Source organism: Ictidomys tridecemlineatus, chromosome 8 (genome assembly GCF_052094955.1).
Source record: "Ictidomys tridecemlineatus isolate mIctTri1 chromosome 8, mIctTri1.hap1, whole genome shotgun sequence".
Lineage (NCBI taxonomy): Eukaryota > Metazoa > Chordata > Mammalia > Rodentia > Sciuridae > Ictidomys > Ictidomys tridecemlineatus.
The window spans coordinates 77,048,816-77,070,639 of record NC_135484.1 but is presented as its reverse complement, the minus strand read 5'-3'; the positions used below and the strand labels follow the sequence as shown (position 1 = coordinate 77,070,639).

The following is a 21,824-nucleotide window of genomic DNA, read 5'->3' as shown; positions in this document are numbered from 1 at the left end:
TTATGATGTATCTTGGAGAACGTCTCATCAGGTCTTTTGGGGGTTCTGTTTGTTTCTTGTATGTGGATGTCTATCTCCTTTTGGATATTGGGAAAGTCTTCTGTGACTACCTGATTAATAATGTTCTTAAAGCCTTTAGCTTGTATCTCCATGTTCTCCATTAACCCAGTGATTCTCAAGTTTGGTCTCTTGATGGTGTCCCAAATCTCCTGTGTGTTCGGATCGTGTTCTATTTTTTTTTTTTCCCTTTATGATATTCTACTCAAATTCAAGTATCTTTTCTTCAGGCTTGAGGTTCTATCTTCAAGCGCTGAAGTTCTATTTTCTATGCAATCTAAACTGTTGGTGATGCTTTGAAGAAAATTTTTAATTTGATTGACTACGTCTTTTACTTCCAGAAGTTCTGACTGGTTTCTTTTCAATATTTCTAAAAGGTCCTAAAGAGAATTACTTAGAAAATTATTTCATTAAGAAGTGTAACCTAATATACTGTTTTAGATGGTAATATTATAGCCACTAAAATCTTCGATGGAAAAACATAAATCTTACCATTTTTCTGTAAAATACAGAAAGATCCTTCAAAACATCATCACTTAAAACATCAAGAGACCTAAAAGATAGGAAGTATAATTCTATCTTAAGACTCAAATGACTTAATACTTATCAAGTACATCTACATATTGCCAAATAAGTAATAAAGTTATTTTTCAAGCTTTATATGTACTAGCCTCTACAGATTCTTTTTGGAAATGGGTGCAGTTATGTATTATATATCTTAAGTAAACAACAAACATATTATACAAATATCAATAAATCTCAAGCAACTGTTATGAATAAATGTACAAAGAATCATTTCTATCACTACAAAATAGCAAATACTCATTTTATTACCTTCATTTTCCAGAAATTATAATTAACTACAAAAGGAGTGCTATATTGATAGAATAGTGGGTTAAGTATCTAGATTCTATCAAGAATTATCACTTATACCAATTAACTGTATAATCTGAGCAACTCACTTTTGCTTAAGACAAATCTCAAGGACCTCTCAAGTTTCAAACAGGTATTTTAAGATAGCAGTGAAAATTTAAATCAAAGTTTACATTTTGATACAAACACTCTTTTAAAAAATTTTTTTCTACAATCAGAAATAAATAACTTGTATATACCCTATCAGTTGTCAACACTTTGGAGATATACAATGCATTAATCTGTGGTGCTAAATCAATTCTGGTGCAGCCCTCAGTTTCCTAAATCTCTTCACATACTATTTATATTTCTAGCAAATACATGTTTGACAAAGAACAGTTAATTTTGCACAAATCTTTGTTTTAATGCAAGGTGTGCATCTCCTCATGTTAAGTTATGTAAGTAGAGATATCACCATAGCAGGTATTGTCCTTAAGTGGCTCAGATGACACATCTGTCTCAACCTAGTAGCTGAAAGATATTGACACCATTTTCCAATACAATAATTTAGATGGAGTTGATGTATGTTATATATTTTTTTTGGTTGACAAACAGAATGAGCTTAATTTGGAGATACAGATTAATAAACTGCTATGAAGAGAACTACTAATGTAATGTCAGCAATGGAATTATATTTAGCTTGAAATTCTAGCTGGGTTCTGACACTCGGATATCAAATGCATTTTAAAATGACATTGTCTAGTATCTCAAAACATTAATGTGCATTCAAAAGAATTTTCCAAAAAATAATAAAAACTGAAATAGAGGGCTGGGGATGTGGCTCAAGCGGTAGCGCGCTCGCCTGGCATGCGTGTGGCCTGGGTTCGATCCTCAGCACCACATACCAACAAAGATGTTGTGTCCGACGAGAACTAAAAAATAAATATTAAAAATTCTCTCTCTCTCTAACTCTCTCTCTCCTCTCTCACTTTCTCTTTTTTTTAAAAAAAAAAAAAACTGAAATAGCAAAAGAATTTTCTCTAAACTGAACCCTACCTGGCAACTGTTAATAATCTCTTTGTGATTTACTTCCATAAACCAAAACACTGTATTTCAATCATGTTTTAGAATGTTTCATTAATCATGATTTTGAATTAATTTAAGATCATTCTGACTTTGAAAACTAAGTCATTAAAAAGTTGAAATCATTTATAACAAGTATATACATCTAAATTTTCAATTCTTTCCCAAAAATAAAAGAAAAAATATTGCCTTTGTTTTTGCTTTTGCAACTTAAGGATATTAACAAAATCTACTTATAAGATTTTTGTAAAAATAAAATGAATTAATCTATGTAATCTATGGAAAACTTCCTAGTACACAGGAGAAACTAAGTATTAGTTTTTATTATAAGTACTATTGAAACTAGATGATAAAGCTTTAAACTAAAACTAAAAATATGGCTTCTAATCTAAGTAACTATGTTCACCAGGAAAAGCTTCATTTTCCCCATTACTGATTTTTATAATAAGAAAAAAAATATTTTGACCTTATATTTTTTAAAAAATATTAATTTTTTCAATAAAATATTGCTAAAAAGTTGACAAATTTCCAAATCCCCCTAATTCAAAAATGTTGACTCCTAACTCATTAGCATTTTCAAATTTGTTTACTTCAAATTTCCAAGTAAATATTATTATTATTCACTTTTAAATTACTAACATATCTACTATTTTATATAAACACTCATTTTTGCAAAAGTCATAGAATATGTACACAGAACTAACCTTGCTTCTAGTAAAGCTGCCATATTCAGTCCTATGAACTGTAAACAAGACAGTTTCAATTGTTCAGCATTATACAATGCCGCAAATTCCAGAAGCATAGCAGCATTCTTAAGGGTAACTACAAAGAAAGAAAAGATTTACAAAATTACATGCTACTACAAACAAACAAATACACTTAAGTTTGTAAGCTTTCAACATTCAAAACAATGAAAACAATAGTTATTTTGTTTTACCAAAAATACAAAATTTTTTTCTGGAGCAAAATACAGAATTTAACTTCCACCCAAATATGCAAAAGTAATTTCAAAAGATTGGTTATAAGGAAAAACACACACAAATGAAAATTTTAAGCAAAACAAAATATAAAAGAAACACTGAGTGCCACCTAAAAGCAAATATATAAGAATTGACAATCTTCCACCAAATAATTTTTTATTATTAACTTTCATTAATGAACAACTTTCCTTTTCATTTGCATAGCAGAGTAGTCATTCTGTCTTCTATAAAAGTAAAAATGATATTAAGACTAAGAGGAACTGACGAAATAATTCTGTAAAATGCACTAAGTTGATTAATCTATTAGAATATATGTATATATTTAGAAAATGCATCTAAATCTTACCTTATTCATGCTAGTGCTGAATCTAATATATTCTGTGAAAGACTCTAGATAGTTATAATATAGGAACTTGATGTATGAAGAACCCTATTTTGCCTAGATATTCTACCTATGTAACTTCTTGAACTTCTCTATTCTTTTTCTTAGTTACTCTGATCTGCAGCCAACAGATGAATACAAGTGCTTTTTACACATGGCCTCTTCCATGCTTTTTTAATTCTTTCTCTGTTATAGTCTCAAAAATTGAAACAGCAGTCAATAAAGGTCTCTACCTTACCGGACTAACCTTTCAGCTAATGATAAAAACATCTCACACCTCTCATAAATAATAAAATTGGATCATATAAAAACTTCTCTAAAATTATTTATTTGGGAACAAAGATTGACCAATAATCAAAGACCAAACTTCTATGGAACACTTCTTTTGCTAGGTTCTAGGAGTATTAAAGAATTAATAAAGGAAACTATGCAGAATAGCCAAGGAAAGTCAACTGAACAAGTGAAAATATCACCTACGTGTATATTTTATACCTACTATATGTTGTGTTCTTTATTTTAACATATTTTCTTTTCTTACTATTAAAAAAAGATCAAGGCTATTGTTCTCTTTTTTATAACCAAGGAGAAGATGATCCACGGTGCTCAAGGAAAGTGAGCAAATAAGAACAACAAGGCTAAGAAAACTCCTAGCAAGTACAAAGTAGAAAAATTTAACTACCTCCATACTACCAAAGCATCAATAAAACAAAACAAATAGAAGATTTTAGAAAGTAATAAAATCTTGCATATCAGGCTAAGAAAATTCAATCTGCATTCTAGAGAAAGCAATTAAAAATATCTAAACAAAGAAAAAACATTGTTACTTTCTATACAAAGATTAAAGAAAGTAGAAGGGAGAGAAGAATTTTAAAGACTACTAGAATACTACACAGAAGGGATGATTAACAGTGACCTCAACTAGCATAGTGACAGTGAGAATCAAAAGGTGAGGAAAATGTAATCAGCTTTGATAGCTAAAGAATCTGGGCATAAAGGACAAATTACAAATAATTTGGAATTTCAAAGTTGGAGTATTCAGGAAAAGTCATGAAATTAACTGAAATAATGGAGAGAAAATAGTTTGAGAGATGAACCAGGTTGAGATACATTAATGGAAGAATCATGTAAAACTTCCACCTTCAGTAGAAAATGAATAGCTAAAAACTATACCCAAGACCAGCAAAGTAGCAAAAAAAAAAGAAAAAAAAATTTAGCTTTCAAATTCTTATTCCTGAAATTGCAAAATAAATGACATTATTATTCATGATTTTATGACATTGCAATAAAAATTAACATCATATTTCAATTCAAAGATGCATATTATCACATATTTCTGAGATAAGAATATACTTATACATGTAATAAAGTTTTGACACTTTTCAAGGTACAAAAAAATGATGTATTTTACTGTAAACATAAAGAGTCATAGTTATTCGTCAATCTGAAAACATTAATATTCTAATTTAAAATTACTCACGTTTTTCAGTTAATGCTACTTCACAAATCTCTTTCAATCGAGTTATAAGAAGCTGATCAGCTACCACAAGAACACTACAAATAAAATCCACATTTTGACATTCTAAAAAGAAAAAGAAAACAAGCATTACTCTGTTAAGCTATAACAATTATACCTTCCTAGGGGAAAAAGTGATGTAAATAAGACATTAGGAAAGAGAAACATGACTACTTTCCACATGTTGGAATAAGAATTAAAATAAAAAATAAATAGATTGAAATATTTCAAAGTTTTAGGTTGAAAGCTGAAAAAATACACTAAAATGCCTTGGCTCACATGAGACCATAAAATGTTCAACTACTACTAGAAGGCTACGAAATAGCTGACTTGTTTACAATCTCCTATGTTTTTAGAGAAAGTCAAATCTCTGCTCATATTTAAAATAAATTTATCATTTAACAACATTTTAAAAAACACCTGCCAGGTGCAGTGATGCACGCCTATAATACCAGAAACTCAGGAGGCTGAGGCAAGGAAGATTCCAAGTTCAAGGCTAGCCTCAACAATGAATCAAGACCCTCAGCAACTTAGCAAGACCCTGTCTAAATACTACCAATAGTCTATAAAATGCTCCTAGGCGACAGCCAAGTAACAACAGAAACAGGGAGAAAAGGGGAAGGAAGAAAAAGAAAAAAATAATCTCTAATGACATAGGAGGAAAAAAAAGGGAAAAAAAGGATTAGGAAGGAATAGCGAATGGATTTTAAAAATGGAAGAGGGAAGGTCATTATGAATGATAATCTAACAACTTTTAGAAATCCTTTCTTCCATAAAAGCAATGAGAAGACTCCCAATAATTATCTAAATCAACTTTATTTAGAAATCAAAGGCTTGCAGTAATTTGGGGGTATGTTTACTCAAGAAAAGTGACTGAATTTTTTCCAAGAACAGTGACATTTGGGATATTGTAGCTTTTCCTATTAAATTCCTCCTCTCCTTTTCTACATGGTATAACAGGTTAAGCATCCCTATTCAAAATCCAAAATCCAAATCTTTTTGAGTACTTATAAGGGACCAAAAGTTGAAAATTCCACACGTGACCTCATGAGACAGGTCACAGTCAAAACAGAAACAGACTAAAAACATTGTGTAAAGTTATCTTCAGGCTATCTGTAATAGGTATGTATGAAACATAAGTGAATTTTAGGTTTAGATTTTGGTCCCATCTCAAAAGATAACTCATTACAATACAAAAATATTCCAAAAATTTTGAGACTATAAAGAGCACATACAGTCTCAAACATTTTGGATAAATGATACTCAACCTGGACTGAAAACCAATAGATCCACAATTACAGTGAAAATGAGCAGCCTAGTAGCTGCTGGAGAAAACAAAATTGGTTATGAAGCAATATTATCAAAGAACTATCAATATTTTGACCTGTCAGCTCTTCCCTTGAAATTCAACTAGAATAACTTGTCTTTATTTGACCTAACTCAAAGCTTCCCTAATGAGACCAACATTTTCCTTTATTGAAAATAATTAGCAGTGGGGCTGGCGATGTGGCTCAAGCGGTAGCGTGCTTGCCTGGCATGCGTGCGGCCCGGGGCCAATCCTCAGCACCACATATAAAAACAAAGATGTTGTGTCCGCCGAAAACTAAAAAATAAATACTAAAAATTCTGTCTCTTTCTCTCCTTCTCTCTCTCTTTAAAAAAAATACAAAAAGAAAATAATTAGCAGTAATCATTTTAACACTGAGTCTGCCTGAGATGACAGTTGGAGCAAACAAGCAGCAGATAGAAAAAACCTTAAAAAGAAATCCTAGAGAATAGAATGTTGTTAGACAAAATGCATATAATGCCCCTCAAAATTCATATGTTGACGTCCTAATCCCCAGTGTTGTATTTGAAAATAGGAATTCTATGGAAGTAATTAAGATTAAATGAGGCTATAAGGTTGGAGCCCTAACTCAACAGGATTAGTATACCTCTGAGAGGAGATCACAGAGACCTTGCTTACTCTCTTTCCACACATATGCATTAAGGAATGGCCTTGTGAAGACATAGCAAGAGGCAATATGTGCAAATCTAGAAAGAAGTTCTTATCAGAAACCAATGTTGCCAGAACATGCTCTAGAATATCTAGCTTCCAAAACCATGAGAAAATTACTATATGTAACTTAAGTCACTCAGTTTGTTTGGTTTGGTTTGGCAGCCTAAGCAAACCAATACAGATGTCTATAGGAGGTTTTGAAAGCTTCCAAAATATTCCTGTGAATCTAGCTATACACAAGTAGAGGGCTAAAAACATACCCAGCAAAGACTTTTAAAGGCCATACCTCTTACCTCTGGCTTACACTGAGACTGTGCACAAAAGGAAATAAATTGAGTTGTAAACTGACTGCCAGAACAATGACAACAAGTCCCCAACACACAAAAGCGAGAAGATTTATTATTTCCAGGCATTTACAGAAATGTCTCTCAAATAATTAGCTGATCACTAACCTAACCAAGCAGTCATTTCAGTGTTCACAAAGGATGAATAAAGAAATTACAGAATTAGTTCAGGAAAGTTGTCGGAAAAAAAAAACAAAAAACAAAAAAAGAAACCTTGTGGATGAGGAAAGAATCTGGATCTCCACAGCTGCTACACTATATTATTTAAAGTCCAATTTTCAACAACAAAACTTTATGAAAGATGAAAAAAATTCAAGTATAACCTATGCACACAAACAAAAAAAAGTAGGCAGAAGAAACTGTTGCTGAGAAAGACTTCAGATTTACTAGATAAGACTTTAAATCACCTATTTTAAATATGTCTGAAGAACTAAAAGAAACCCTGCTTAAAAAATTAAAGAATGAAGACAATGTCTTATAAAACTAGAATATCATTAAAGAGAAGTTAAAGGTCAGTTGAGATTACCTAATGTAATGTAAGGAACAGAAAGAAAAATGAGCAAAACCCAAAAGTCCTTATAGAGAACCACTATGCATACCAAGATACAAATGAAAGTCCCAGAAGGAAAAAATGAGAGAAAGGAAAAAAAGAATATTAAGTAATAATGACCAAAAACTTTTCAAATTTGATTTCTTTAAAAAATATATCTGCATATCCAAAAAGCACACAAACTCCAAGTAAGGTAAATTCAAAGGTATTCACATCTAGATACAATAAACTGTTGAAAACTAAAGAAAATCTTGAGATCAGCAGGAGAGAAACAACTAATCATGTGTAAGGGATCCTCAATGAGATTAAGATCTGATTTTTTCATCAGAAACCATGAAGACAAGAGAAAGCAATGGGATGGCATATTAATAATAGTAAAACAAAAAGACCATCACCAAGAATTCTATTATCTAGCAAAACTATCCTTCAAGAATGAAGAAATTGAGATGTTCACAGATTAATAATAAAAAAGGAGAATTTGTCTCTAGTTAATCTGCTCTAACAAGAAATGCTAAAAGTAGAACTTCAAACTGAACTAAAAGGGCACTTCAAAGATAATTCAAATCCATCAAGAACATCTGTAAACCTAACTACACAAATAAGTAAAAAAGATAGTATAAAAATATAAATGTATTCTTCTTCGTAACCTTTTTTATTTACAATTGCATAAAACAATAACAAATCCATGTTGATGGGCATGTAATATACAAAGGTGTAATATGAATGACAAATAGCACAAAGGAGTAGGAAGGAAAGGGTGCTATAAAGAAACAACATTTTTTAAATGATACTGAAATTAAGTTAGCATTAATACGAACAGGATTGTTTTAACTTATATGATATTAATTACAGTGCCCAGAGTAACTATTAAAAAATTACTTCTACAAGAGCATTTCAAAAGCAAAGGAGAAAATATCCATTTGATACAAAAGGGGGCAGTAATAAAGAAGAAGAAAGATCTCCAACCAATAGTCTGCTTCCATTTTAAGAAACTACAGAAAAGAAGAATAAGCCAACACAGAGCAAGCAGAAAGAAAACAATGATAAAAATTAGGCTGAAATCAACAAAACAAGAACAAAAAAACAAGGTAAACAAACAAAACTCAAAGTTGTTTTATGGAAAAAAATCATAAAATTGACAAATCTTTAGGAAAATGATCAATAAAAAACTAGAGAAAAGACTTTAATTACCAAAATCAAGAAAGAAAAAAGTAACTTGATAAAACCAACCAGAAATAAAAAAGGTTAACAGACACTACAAACTATGAACAGATTTGTATGCTAACAAAGCAAAAATCCAGATAAAATGAACAAATCTGTAGAACACACATTACTTAAATTGATTCAATATAAAACTGAGCAGATCTACAATAAATAAAGGGATTAAATTAGTAATTAAAAATCTTTGTCCAATGAAAAGTGCAGGATCAGATTGCTTCATTGACAAATTCGGCCAAATGTTTAACACCAATTGTCCCCAAATTCTTCAAAAGTATGTTAGAACAAATTCCATCTCATTCAATGATGCCAACAATGTCCTGACACTAAAGCCAAACAGGAACATTACAGGAAAACTAAGACTAATATCCATTTTATGATTATAGATACAAAAAATACTAAACTGAATCCAGTAACATAAAAAAGAATTACACATGATTAAGTAGAATATTCCCAGAATGATTCTACATATAAAAATCAACCAATATAATGAACAAAAATGGAACAGAAAAAGTGATTTAATCATCTCAAGAGATACAGAAAAGCATTTAATGAAGACTGATTCCCTTTCATGATAAAAACACTCAAACCAGGAATAGAAAAATCTTCCCCAACTTGATAAACAATTACCAAAAAAAATAAAAATAAAAATAAAAAAATCCTACAACTAACTAACTAATAGTGACTCTTTCCTCCTAAGATTAGGAACAACACAAGGATAGACTCCACACAACACTGTAAAAGAGGTTCTTATAGTCAGAGTTGCTAGGCAGGAAAAAGGCATCCAGATTATAAAGGAAGAAGTAAAATCATCTCTATTTGCAGATAACATGATATTTTATAAAGGAAATCCTAAGAAATCCACTTAACACATTCAGAACTAGTAAAAGAATCCAATTGCAATCTTAAGCAGTAGCAAAGAACAATCCCAAAATGAAAATTTGAAATCATTTCAATTTAAAAGTAGCAGGAAAAAGAATACTTGGGAATAATTTTAATAAAGGAAAAACAAGGCTTGTACATTGAAAGCTATCTTAAAAATCACAGACAAAAATTAAAGACAAAAAATGGAAAGACAACCATGGTTGATGGTAAGAATCTTCAAACGGATTTACACATTCATTACCATCACCATTAAAACCACAGCTACCTCTTTTGCAGAAATTGACAAACTAATTCTAAAATTCATATGGAAATGTCAGGATCCAAAACAATTTTGAAACAGAATAAAGGAGGAGGACTCACATTTCTCACCTTCAAAACTTATTACACAGCAATGGTTATTTAGACAGTGTGGTACTGGCCAAAAGACACAAATATATCAATGGAACAGAGCTGAGAAACAAAAAATAAAATCTTACATTTACAATCAACTGATTTTTGAGGAAAGTGACAAAACACTTTAATGGGGAAATAAAAACCTGTTTAACAGATGATACTATAGCAACTAGATAAACACATGTAAAAGAAGGAAGTTGGACCCTTAACCCACAACACAAAAAAAAATAACTAACTCAATTACAAAAGTGGTAGTTACCTAGGGCCAGGGATGGGAGAAATGCAGAACATTGTAAATTATACTACAAACAAGTAAGTTCTAGAGACTTATTGGTCTGCTAGGTGACAAGTTTGTTAATAATAATGTGTTGTATACTTGAAATTTGCCAAGAGAGATCTTAAGCATTCTTGCCCCCACCAAAAAAAAACAATTAAATATTTAAGGTGATACATATATTAATTAGTTTAATTATGATAATCATTTCACAAGTAATATATATGTCAAAACATTACCTTGTATATCTGAATATACACAATTTCATATTTGTGAATTATACCTCAATACAGCTGGGGTAATAATTAAGCAAAATTAATCAAAGACTCTAATGTGAGCGACATGATTTCCTCTTTTTTTTTTTTTTTTTTTTTTTAGTGAGAGAGAGGGGGGACAGAGAGAGAGAGAGAGAGAGAGAATTTTAACATTTATTTATTTTTCCTTAGTTCCCGGCGGACATATCGCTGTTTGTATGTGGTGTTGAGGATCGAACCCGGGCCGCACGCATGCCAGGCAAGCGGCTACCGCTTGAGCCACATCTCCAGCCCATGATTTCCTCTTAAGAGGAAAATACAGGAAGTAATTGTCATGACCTCAGCTTTGACAATGGATTCTCAATATGACAACAAAAGCATGAGCAGCAAGTAAAAATAGGTAATCTGGACTTCAACAAAATTAAAACTTTTTATATTTTAAAAGACTCTATAAAGAAAATGAAAATATAACCCAGAGAACAAGAAAAATATATACATATGATAATCGACTTGTACCCAGGGTATATAAAGAACTTTTACAACATAATAAAAAACAAGCAAGGCACCTTGGCGCAAGCCTGTAATCCCAGCAACTCGGGAGGCTAAGGCAGTAGGATCACAAGTTCAAAACCAGCCTCAGCAACTTAGTGAGTCCCTAGGCATCTAAGTGAGAGCCTGTCTCCAAATAAAAAGTAAAAAGGGTTGGGATGTGACTCAGTGGTTAAGTGCCCCTGGGTTTAATCCCTGGCACAAAAAAAAAAAAAAAAACCCAACTAATTGAAATAAAAATGGCCCAAATTTTTAAACATTTTTCAAAAACGATACACATTTGGTCATAAAACACATGAAAAGATGTTCAACATCACTGGAGAAATGCAAAACAAAATCACAATGTTATACTACTTTACACCCACTAGAAGTTACAAGAAAACAAACATTAAAGAGTATCGGAAGGATGTGGAGAAAATGGAACTTTGATGTGCACTGCCAGTAAGAAAGTTAAAATAGCCCCTTTTTAAAGTTCAGCAGTTCCTAAAAACTAACTTCAGAGTTACTATATGACTCAGCGCTTCAACTTCTAGGTACATGGCTTAAAAAAACAAAAACACAAGTCCACAAAAATAATTCCTTATAGCTAAAAAGTGAAAATATCTCAAATGTCCATCAACTGATGAATGAATAAATAAAATGTGGTATATCTACAAAAAGGATATTATTTGGCAATAGAAAATATGATGTGCTAGTATATGCTATAACATAATAATTGAAAACATTATGCTAAGTAAGAGAAGTTAAACACAAAAGGGCACATAATGTTTCATTTTATTTTTATGCAATGTGCAGAAAAGGCAAAGAGAAAGAAAAAAAGTATATTAGTCATTATCAGGGGCCAGGATGTGGATGAGTGGAAAGTATTTGCTTACTGGGTAAAAGGTTTCTTTACTAGAGTAAGGAAAATGCACTAGAATTAGAAAATGCTGAGCTATACCATTTTGAAATATACTAAAAACCATTTAATCATACACTTTCGAAGAATAAACTTTATGGTATATAATAATAATTTTTTTTAAAAATGACAGAAGTAGAGGAAAAGTACCAATGTTTCCACTATCCTCTTAAAGTACACAAATCTTTAGAAAATTTGTTCTCAGTTAAATACTACATCCTTTACAAACACTGTTCAGATTTCCCCACATATATTTAGATGTTAATTTCTCAAAAATGTACCCATTTTTTAGAGGGTTACTCTGTTTAGTTATACTTGTTTTCTTATGTAGTTGTTTTTTTTACATTAGATTGTAGGTTTCTTAAAAATAAAGGCAGGAACTTTAAATTTTTTATCCTTAATATACAGCGAAGGCTAAAAAACAATGGTAAAATAATATCACAGAACACTCAATACCACTCCAACAACTAAAGAAACCTGATGTTGTACAACTAAAATATGGTGTCTTGCCTGACAAAGCATATAAATGTAGTCTCTTCATAAATTGTGGCTCAATTCTTCATCTACTTCTTTCACTTCTGGTGTGTTATTACATGGGGGGAAATAGGCATGAAACAACTTAAGTAAGGAATTTGACAAAACTATATTCCCTGTTCTCCATTCATCTCAATTGTAGAGTAATTGAAAATGGAACTGCTAAATATAATAGAAAGCCTAGGTGTTTTCTATTTAAGTCTTGACCTCAATCCATACACCATTCAATATTACAGACAAGTTTCAAAGAGTTCAAGGGATATTGAAAACTCTTTCTGTTCTTTCACTGTTAGTAATCATCTTACTGCTTATTTTAAATTAAGCCTCTAATGACAGCTTATTTAAAGTAGTGTCAAAATTAAGTCTCATGTTTATTTTATCATTATTTTATTATACACAATCTAAAATTTTCTAAAAGTACCTTTTATCACCACAGCTTCATCAGTATAGAGGTAGTCCAAAATAATCTTCAGTATGTCAGAATGTATTGGCATTTCCAGAGCTGCACAACTGGAAGCCTAGGTAAATTAAGATAAAATAAAGGAAAACAATTAATTTTAAACATTATTGTGCAGTTTAAAATAAAGTACGACTATATTCTAACTTGAGTTATTTGATATAAAAAACTCTGGATAAGAAATCACATTAAAAGCAAAAAATAAATCTATAAAACACAAAGCTAAAATTACATTCAATATTAAAATAACAAAAAATGAACAAAGAAAATTTCAGAAAACAAGGAACACACTAGCATTCCTAACACATTTCTAGATAAAAATAAGACTATTTTGATTTCAAAAGCCTTTTATCATCAATTCTAACTTCTAAGTGTAAAGAATTTTAGTTATTTGCCTAGGTGCTTTCTATTTAAGTCTTACCTCAATCCACGAGCTGCTCAGCATACTATGAAAATATTCTGAAAGGGAAAAAGTTTGATGTTAATAAGAATAGTGAAACAAGACTAAAACAAATAAATCAGCAGTTAACAAAAAATATACCTACCAAGTCTAGCACAAAGAACACATTTATGACAAGGAAATTCCTTTCCATCTACTGATTTCATGGTCACATCACACAGAAATGAACTGCAAAATAAAAATAAAAATGTTTATTGAAGCTGGGTGTGGCACACACCTATAATCCCAGCAGCTCGGGAGGCGGAGATAGGAGAATTTCGAGTTAAAGCCAGCCTCAGCAAAAAGAAAGGCACAAAACAACTCAGTGAGACTCTGTCTCTAATAAAATACAAAATAGGGCTGGGGATGTGGCTCAGTAGTTGAGTGCCCCAAAGTTCAAATCCTGGTACCAAAAGAAAAAAGAAAAATGTTTATTGAAGCAAGAGTGATTTCTTTACATTATTAAGCAAATAAAATATATCAAAGGATTTGGCTTAACTTTATATTTTGTTTTAGATAAAGGTGGCAGAGAATAAACATCTTGTGGATATACATATAAATAACGTACTTCATCTCCCTCCACCTCAGGGAAAACAATTAAGTCTTAATAAAAAGATAACATTTGAAAAGAAAACTGAGCACAAATAAATATTCAAAAAAGATTTTCTCCTGGTTTTACTTTTTTATTTCCATGTAAAGTATTAACAAGAGTTAAAGCAACTCCATGTTTAAAGTTCTTTAATTCAATTACTTGTACCTATTTTGTGCCAAGCAGAGTCTGGACACCTACACAGTTTCTTTTTCTCCAAAACTTTTCACCTACAAATACTTAAAATGAAACTTTTGATAATAAATATACTTAGAGTAGCATATTTATTCATAGAAAAAAGTATACTAAAGGAAACAGTCATCATAATGATGGAAATATACAATTTGGTTTTTAGGACTACATCAAATACTATTAACAATAAGAAAATTCAAGCAAGAAAAAAAATTTTTAAATTCACATCAGAAAGAGTGAACTCCTTCAATGTCTTATTGAGCAGTTAATGTTTTATCCATTAACTTAATAGCTCTCTAAAATTTCCAAAAATGAACACTAGAAAAGGTAAGAGGATATCTACCTAAGATCTTTGATTTCTACATTTGTACACCAAAATCCAGACATGAAAGTTTATCTTCATTATCTAACTTACCATTTTTTCTGATTCAGTTTCAGTTTATTACCAGTTTTCTTAGCAATAACATTAATTTTTTCATTTTCAAATCTGACTTCATCTAACCTATCAAGAAAATAAAAAAATCAACAAGTGGATACACTCCACTACCAAGATTAATACACAAACATACAAAAATCAAACAATTTAGTCCATATCTGAACATAATCATATCATCATTTAGAAAAGTATCTCAACAAACCCCATTATAATATTTAAGAATAATTAATTTTTCTTTGATTTTAATTAGAATTAAAAATATATTAAATATATTTATTGAAAATAGCAAATCAAAGATATAACACGAAATCCTTCAGCATTATTAAATAGAAATATTATATACACTCCTCCCCTTCTCACAATCCTCAATTAATGTTATTCTTTTGCAAGTAACAAAAAGGTCTTAAAATAGAGAATAACAAAGAATCTGATTTATAATGTGACACATACTGTTTCAGGCACTTTACATATGCTATACAACAAAACTTTGCCAAAAACATGAGGTGAATATTATACAATATACAATATCCCTACTATATACAATATACTACATACAAGCAAACTATTAAATATGCCCCAGCCAGCAATCCAGTAATAGTAGACTAAGGAGCATAATTTCATGAGTCTTTCTAATTCCCAAGATCTTTCTAGCACACCACATTGCTTGTCACTGTAGATCCCTATTAGAGAGCCGTACCACAATGGGCAGAAATCCTCTAATAGCCTTCCTACCCTTTAATGTCCAAACCAGGGAGTCCCACAGAGATGTCTCTACCAGAAAACAGAACACATCAATGAACCTCTCCCAAAAAAGGAGTGGGAGCAGTGGGGATAAGAAAACAAAAAAGAAAAGGTACAAATATTTAAACAGGAGAATTCAGGTCCAAGACAGATATTAAGGAGTCATACCTACTACTCAGATTGCTGAGGCCAAATTTCTTTGCAACATTTTGCAACATTCTTACAGGATCATCTTCCCCGGCACTTTTTCCTTTTTTAGATTTAGGTTTGCTCTTCTGCCTTTCACTAATTCTATGAGCTTGATTACTTTTGTAAACTTCAAATGCTGTCTTCTGATTATCATCTTCATGGCAATTCATTTTATTCATATGAGAATTCAGAGTACCCTGATATTCTTCTGGTTTTCTGTTTAAGGGTATTCTTGGTTTGAAGCCATGAGTTAAAAAGTCACAAGTTTCTGTATATATAAATTGTAAAAGGTACTCAAACAACTCAGGATGAACTTTCTCTATCACAAAGAGAGGGCATCCTGCAGAATCTTCATCTTTCTGGTAAATATCTGAAAATTCTGAAGTGGTACCATCTGAAAGAAACAATTTCTGAAAAAAGTCAGAACGCACTGCCAAAATATATTTATGTGCAGGAAAGATTCTGTTCCCAACTTGAAATGTTACATCGTGAATGTTGTCCATTTCATCTGCTTCCCTCAACAGTTTGCCAAATTCTTCAGAAAAGGATGATGAACACACAGCTGGAATTTCATAAAGGCTAGAAGTAGAACAAAAATAATTTTTACTTTAAAGAAAATTGGGAGAAAAAAGCATCCCTGGTTGATTCCTTTGAAAATCAAATGACATGTTATTTATTAAACTTAGAAAATTTTAAATTTGGTAGTCCTCAAATATAAAAATATCACAAAGACTCAGAAATTGTATCAACCTTAATTCTTTCTGTTCCTTTTTCTATTTGTATTTTTCTCTCATATTGAAACAACAAGAATTAAGTTTTCCTTTGAAAGCAATATTCCCTATTGCTACAATGAAATGCTAAACAATGTAAATTCAAATGGATGTTTCACATAAAGTTTTTAAATACTGAACATAACTAAAAACATTCAAAAATGAGTAAAGAGTATTTTCTCAATTTTTCCTCTTTCAAATATCTTATTTTACAAGTGAAGAAACACAAACCAAGGACTGAGTGAACACTTCAAGTCCCAAATCAAAAAATGTTACACACTCAAGTCAAAATAAATATTAAGATACACAAACAATTTGTAATACTGGTTCTTTCAGAACTACATCAATGTAATCACACATTCCCAATTTACCCTTTAACCTTCCTGATTTGACTGAAGGGTTTCCTAGGGGATGAGACTTTCACTGCTAAAACTAGGACAGACCTGAGCAAACCAGAATGGATGGTCACCCTACTGCCAAGACTACTTCTTTGTTCAACAACACCCTTGGTGCTTATCTTAACCTATATGTCTACTAAAGTGATGTAGGAAATTTGCAGTGGGATTCTATGCTATAGATGATTCTACTCCACCTCTTCTTTTTGTCAATTCCCATCATATGCAAGGGTCAGAGATTTTCACAAACTGCTAAGAAATATTTATAATACATTTCTCAGAATTTGAGAATTCAAGAACACAGCATAAAGTACTAAAAACAAATTATACATGTGCATGTATATATATCTTCAATATTTTCAATAGGCATTAGGTTACAAACTAAAGAGAACACTAATCATTCCTATCTAGTATGAACAAATTCCACCTTTGGATTATCCTGGTAACATGTTTGTCTTAAGGTCTCTACAGGACTTGGCAACAGCACTCAAATGTGTACTAGGAACTACTGAAAACAACAGAAAACCCAGTCAATATTCCTTCTAAAAATGAAATTTAATAATTACAAGTATACCTTGTTTTAGGATCTGACTGCAGGATTGCAAAGTTGCATCCACTTGGGTCTGTGCTGACACTAACAGCTCTATGAGCAAAAGAAAGTTTCTCAAGTCGAATTCTTTCATACACACTATTTGTATCAGAAGCATAAGACCCATCTGATGAGGGATTATGTAGGTTTGATAAAACATCTGCCAAAAAAAATAATATGCTACAATTAATCAAAGCTTTACAGGAATTATTAAAATGATTTAGGAGTAAAAGGAATAGAAAAACAATTGGAAAAAATATGGAATATCTTTTATATTTATTATTTTGAAGCATTACATACCCTCTTCAACACAACATTTTACATCAAATATTTGTTGTATTACAGAGAATTTTTAGTGATTGAATTCTTAATTGGTCATGATTTCATTTCTTTGAGAAAAAACATATTGTAACCAAAATTCTTTCTAAAAGACTAATGTAATATTTTAGTTTTTAAAACTCTTCAAACTACATTTAAACTATATAAACTTACTATCTTCATAATCTGCCTACTTATTCCCTTTCTTTTTTCTTTTTCTTGCATTTATTCAGCAAATACCTAAATGACTATACTGTACAGTGATCATGTGTTGACCTGTAGGGATACTTCAGTGATCAAGAAAGAAACATCCCTACCCTCAGTAAGTACACAATCTAGAAAGATATTAAACAAGAATGTACCATTACAGGTCAAATCAGAACTATGAAAGCAAATTATATAGTGCTTCCACAGAGTCATAAAATCTGCATATAAAGAAATGACTCTAGCTAAAATGTGAAGAATTTTTAAAGTACACAAAGAATAAAGAATCTGTATTACTTTACATTCCAAAAAATGAATAAATGATATAGACTGAGTTGTCTGATGTACAGAAAAGTAAAAAGATTTCAAAAGCATTTGAGATAGAAGAAACAAAACTCAGTAACTCATTAGATGTGCCAGAGAGAGAATATGGGGTGAAAATAACCATTTACTAAAACTAAAACCAGACATGGGATCATGAGACCATGAATTCAATTACTAAACATTGCCTAAGACACAATTCTAAGAATTTTCAGTATTTACAAGTGAAACCTGTGTTCTAGTTACTCTCTCAAATTCCCTCTATTTCTATCTTAGGGAAGCTCTACTAGTCTTTCTCAAACACTTGTTCCCCCACCACCAATTTCTAGGTTCTTAAGAAACTTACATGCCTATTTATATATAACCATGTATACACAAACTTAGGAGTCCCTGAGAACAGGGATTCATATTTTCACATTATGAAAAATTCTCTGGCCAGGAGCAGTACCACACACCTGTAATCCCAGTTGCTCAGGAGGCTGAAGCCAGGAGCATTGCAAGTTCAAAGTCAGTCTCAGCAACTTAGCGAGGCCCTAAGCAACTTAGTGAGGCCTTGTCTCAAAATGAAATACAAAAAGGGCTGGGGATGTGGCTCAGTGTTTAAGTCCACTGGGTACAATCCCTGATAACAACTACAAAAAAATTTCTCCCTGTCTCTAGCACACAGTAAATATACTTTAAATGTTACCAGATTTGAATAATCTATAAATAAATAAAATACAAAAAATAATAAATTATCCAAAATTAAAATGTTTATTACATATATTTTTAGCATTTAACAACTAAATTATTCATTCAACAGATGACTTAATGAGGAACTACAATGTTCCAGGAAATAGGACAAATGCTAAAGGTACAGTGGAATGTGCCCCCTTGTCATCACTGAACTTACAGTCCAATAGGAGACAAGCATTAAGAAACAAATCACAAAGATATTGCATAAATGACTAAAGGTAAAACCTAATAATATTGTTAAGTTAACTGAAAGGGACTTTAATGTGCTGTCCACATATGTGAACTAACCTTTCTTTTCAGAACTCTTTCTTTTTTCTTCAAACCATTTCCCTCTAAATCCTTCCCCATCCTGTGTGACAAACAGAATTTCATTTCTATTTAAAGCAATATCAGAAATGAAGACCTGGCGTGGATAGGCCCATCGACACTGCTTCAGAGAACTATTGACTGATCTCCAGCAAAATACCTAAAATAAAACCAAATACAATAGGATATAAAGCAACACAGCAGCTGAACAAGTAAAATCTGAAGTCAAGGAACAATATTGTCAAAATAAAAGCTCTAAATAGTATGTTTTAATGCTCATTTTTCTACAGAATAAATACTATAAAAATCAAGCTGATTTGAAAGAACTTTCAGGAAAATACATTAAGCAAACATGAAGCATTAAAAATTACTTCAAAGACACTCCTCTTAATAAGAAATAATTTGGGGCTGAGGATATAGCTCAATTGGTAGAGTACTTGCCTCACATGTACAAGGCTCTGGGTTCAATCCTCAGAACCAACAAAAAAAAAAAAAAAGAAATGATTTTCAGTATTACTTATTGGGGACAAATAGATTTGCTACAATGCTATAGAAAAACAAAATCTTAAAACCTGAATTTTAGGTTTACTATAGCTATCTATTTGCAAGATTGAAAATCACTCTATGAAAATCCAAAGTAAACTCTCAAAAAAAAAAAAAAACAAATAGATGTGTGCTTAACTCAGACAAGTAACTTTCAAACATAATCTTGAGAGAGAGAAAAATCATCAAAGAGTTCAATGATTTCAAATGGTCCTGGCAAAACCCAGTGGTCCTGAGAAGTGGATCTGGGACAATCGCTAAGAGACAGAGAGAACAAGAAAAGGTAGTTTAATAGGTTTCCTAATCCAGCTTTATGCAGGGAAGCAACTCTTGTATCTGTTTCTATACTGGCATTCCATGTATGCTTTCATTTGAAAAATTAAAACTGCTGATTTTTGAAACTAATTCCCTCATCATCAAATTTTAAAAACTAAAGCACAAACAGTAACCACCAAGATCATACATGTTACTCTCATGAAAAATCTATAGAATTATCAATGACAGTAATTTATACCAATAATGAACCAGACGTAGAGATTTATGATTAATTCTTCAATTTCCAAAATGTCTAATTTTACAGCGCTTTTTAGACAGAAAACATTCCTATTTTTTACTTCATAAGCAAAAGACAGAAAACTATGAATTTTTTGGCCAAAGTCTATAATTTTTTCAGTGTTACCAATGCATTTCTTTTTAAATGTAATTTTTAATATAGACACTTCTAAGTTTTATTATAAATTTAAAATATTATATATGGTATACAAATATCAATGCATATTTAAGTATACATTTAAACATACAAATTGAAAATATATTTCAAATTAACCATCTTATTAGATAAATGTACAGCTATATTTGTACAGGGAAGTAAAATTAAAACTAAGGGGTGAGATTCTTTACATAAAATGATCTGAAAATATACTAGCTTTTACATACATAATGTGAATAGTTATAATCTGTGCATTTATATAATGTGAACATTTGTATAACACTAAATCTGAAGGAAAATTTTCAAATTATGCACCAAATTTGCAATACTGGCTGCTGAGTCTTTACTTTTTAAGAGTAGTGACATGACTATCCCTTAGCTATGCAATCCGACACCATTTATCAATACTCAGTGTGCATACCTAATAATTCATCAAAATTCTTTATGTTCATTTTAAGAACAATAAATGGAATTTTAATTTATAGTTTGACACTGCAATACTGTGAACATTAGATTAAATGTTGTCATACTTCCTCTGAAATACTAGCTTATATTAAATAGTATCAGATGTCAAAAATAAGTAAGAAAGTCAACAGAAATCATCACAGAAATGGTAAAACATTCTCACACTGTTAGATCTCCTATGCCTGTCAAATGAGCTTTTACATAAATACACTCACCCTTCCAGCTCCATCCATTGCAAGAATGCAGATTTTTTGACCCCCATTTTCTTTCAAATGTTCAGGATCAACCTTATATTCCATACAACCCCCAGACACAAGAACCTTTTTCAAGTTTAGTTGTCTGGATGGAAAAGAAAAAAATTCCTCAATTAATATATTCTCTAAAGTAAACATGATTAACTTTAAAGATATAACTAATCAGATAATAATAAATAGGCAATTATTATGAAAGATGAAGTAAAATGTTCTGGTCTCTGGAATCACCAGTCTCCCCTTTCTTTAAGTTGGTGGTTGACTTTCGTAAGGCAAGTTCTTCCCTCTCAAAGCCTCTACTCACATACACATTCAATACCTAAACCCCACTTGCTAATGCATACATTCATTTAGAGTTTAAGTAAGGCTACAATCTCCTATATGTATAACCATTTGAATAGAAAAATATG

The 21,824-nt window shown here is 31.1% G+C and overlaps 1 protein-coding gene across 3 annotated transcripts in view; it reads right to left on the bottom strand.

Moving 5' to 3' along the window:
* Window positions 1-21,824, bottom strand: part of Ibtk (inhibitor of Bruton tyrosine kinase) — a 78,151-nt gene that overhangs the window by 33,636 nt on the left and 22,691 nt on the right. For 2 of the 3 annotated variants that reach the window (XM_078019693.1, XM_078019694.1), the window contains exons 9-19: window positions 21,379-21,502; window positions 19,429-19,606; window positions 17,548-17,722; window positions 15,788-16,387; window positions 14,858-14,944; window positions 13,768-13,850; window positions 13,644-13,681; window positions 13,187-13,283; window positions 4,832-4,933; window positions 2,697-2,814; window positions 550-610 (exon numbers count right to left, since the gene is read on the bottom strand). In XM_078019693.1, the coding sequence (XP_077875819.1) occupies window positions 550-610; window positions 2,697-2,814; window positions 4,832-4,933; window positions 13,187-13,283; window positions 13,644-13,681; window positions 13,768-13,850; window positions 14,858-14,944; window positions 15,788-16,387; window positions 17,548-17,722; window positions 19,429-19,606; window positions 21,379-21,502 (1,663 nt within the window). The remainder of the gene's footprint in view (window positions 1-549; window positions 611-2,696; window positions 2,815-4,831; window positions 4,934-13,186; window positions 13,284-13,643; window positions 13,682-13,767; window positions 13,851-14,857; window positions 14,945-15,787; window positions 16,388-17,547; window positions 17,723-19,428; window positions 19,607-21,378; window positions 21,503-21,824) is intronic. The other variant, XM_078019695.1, reaches the window with a different exon arrangement.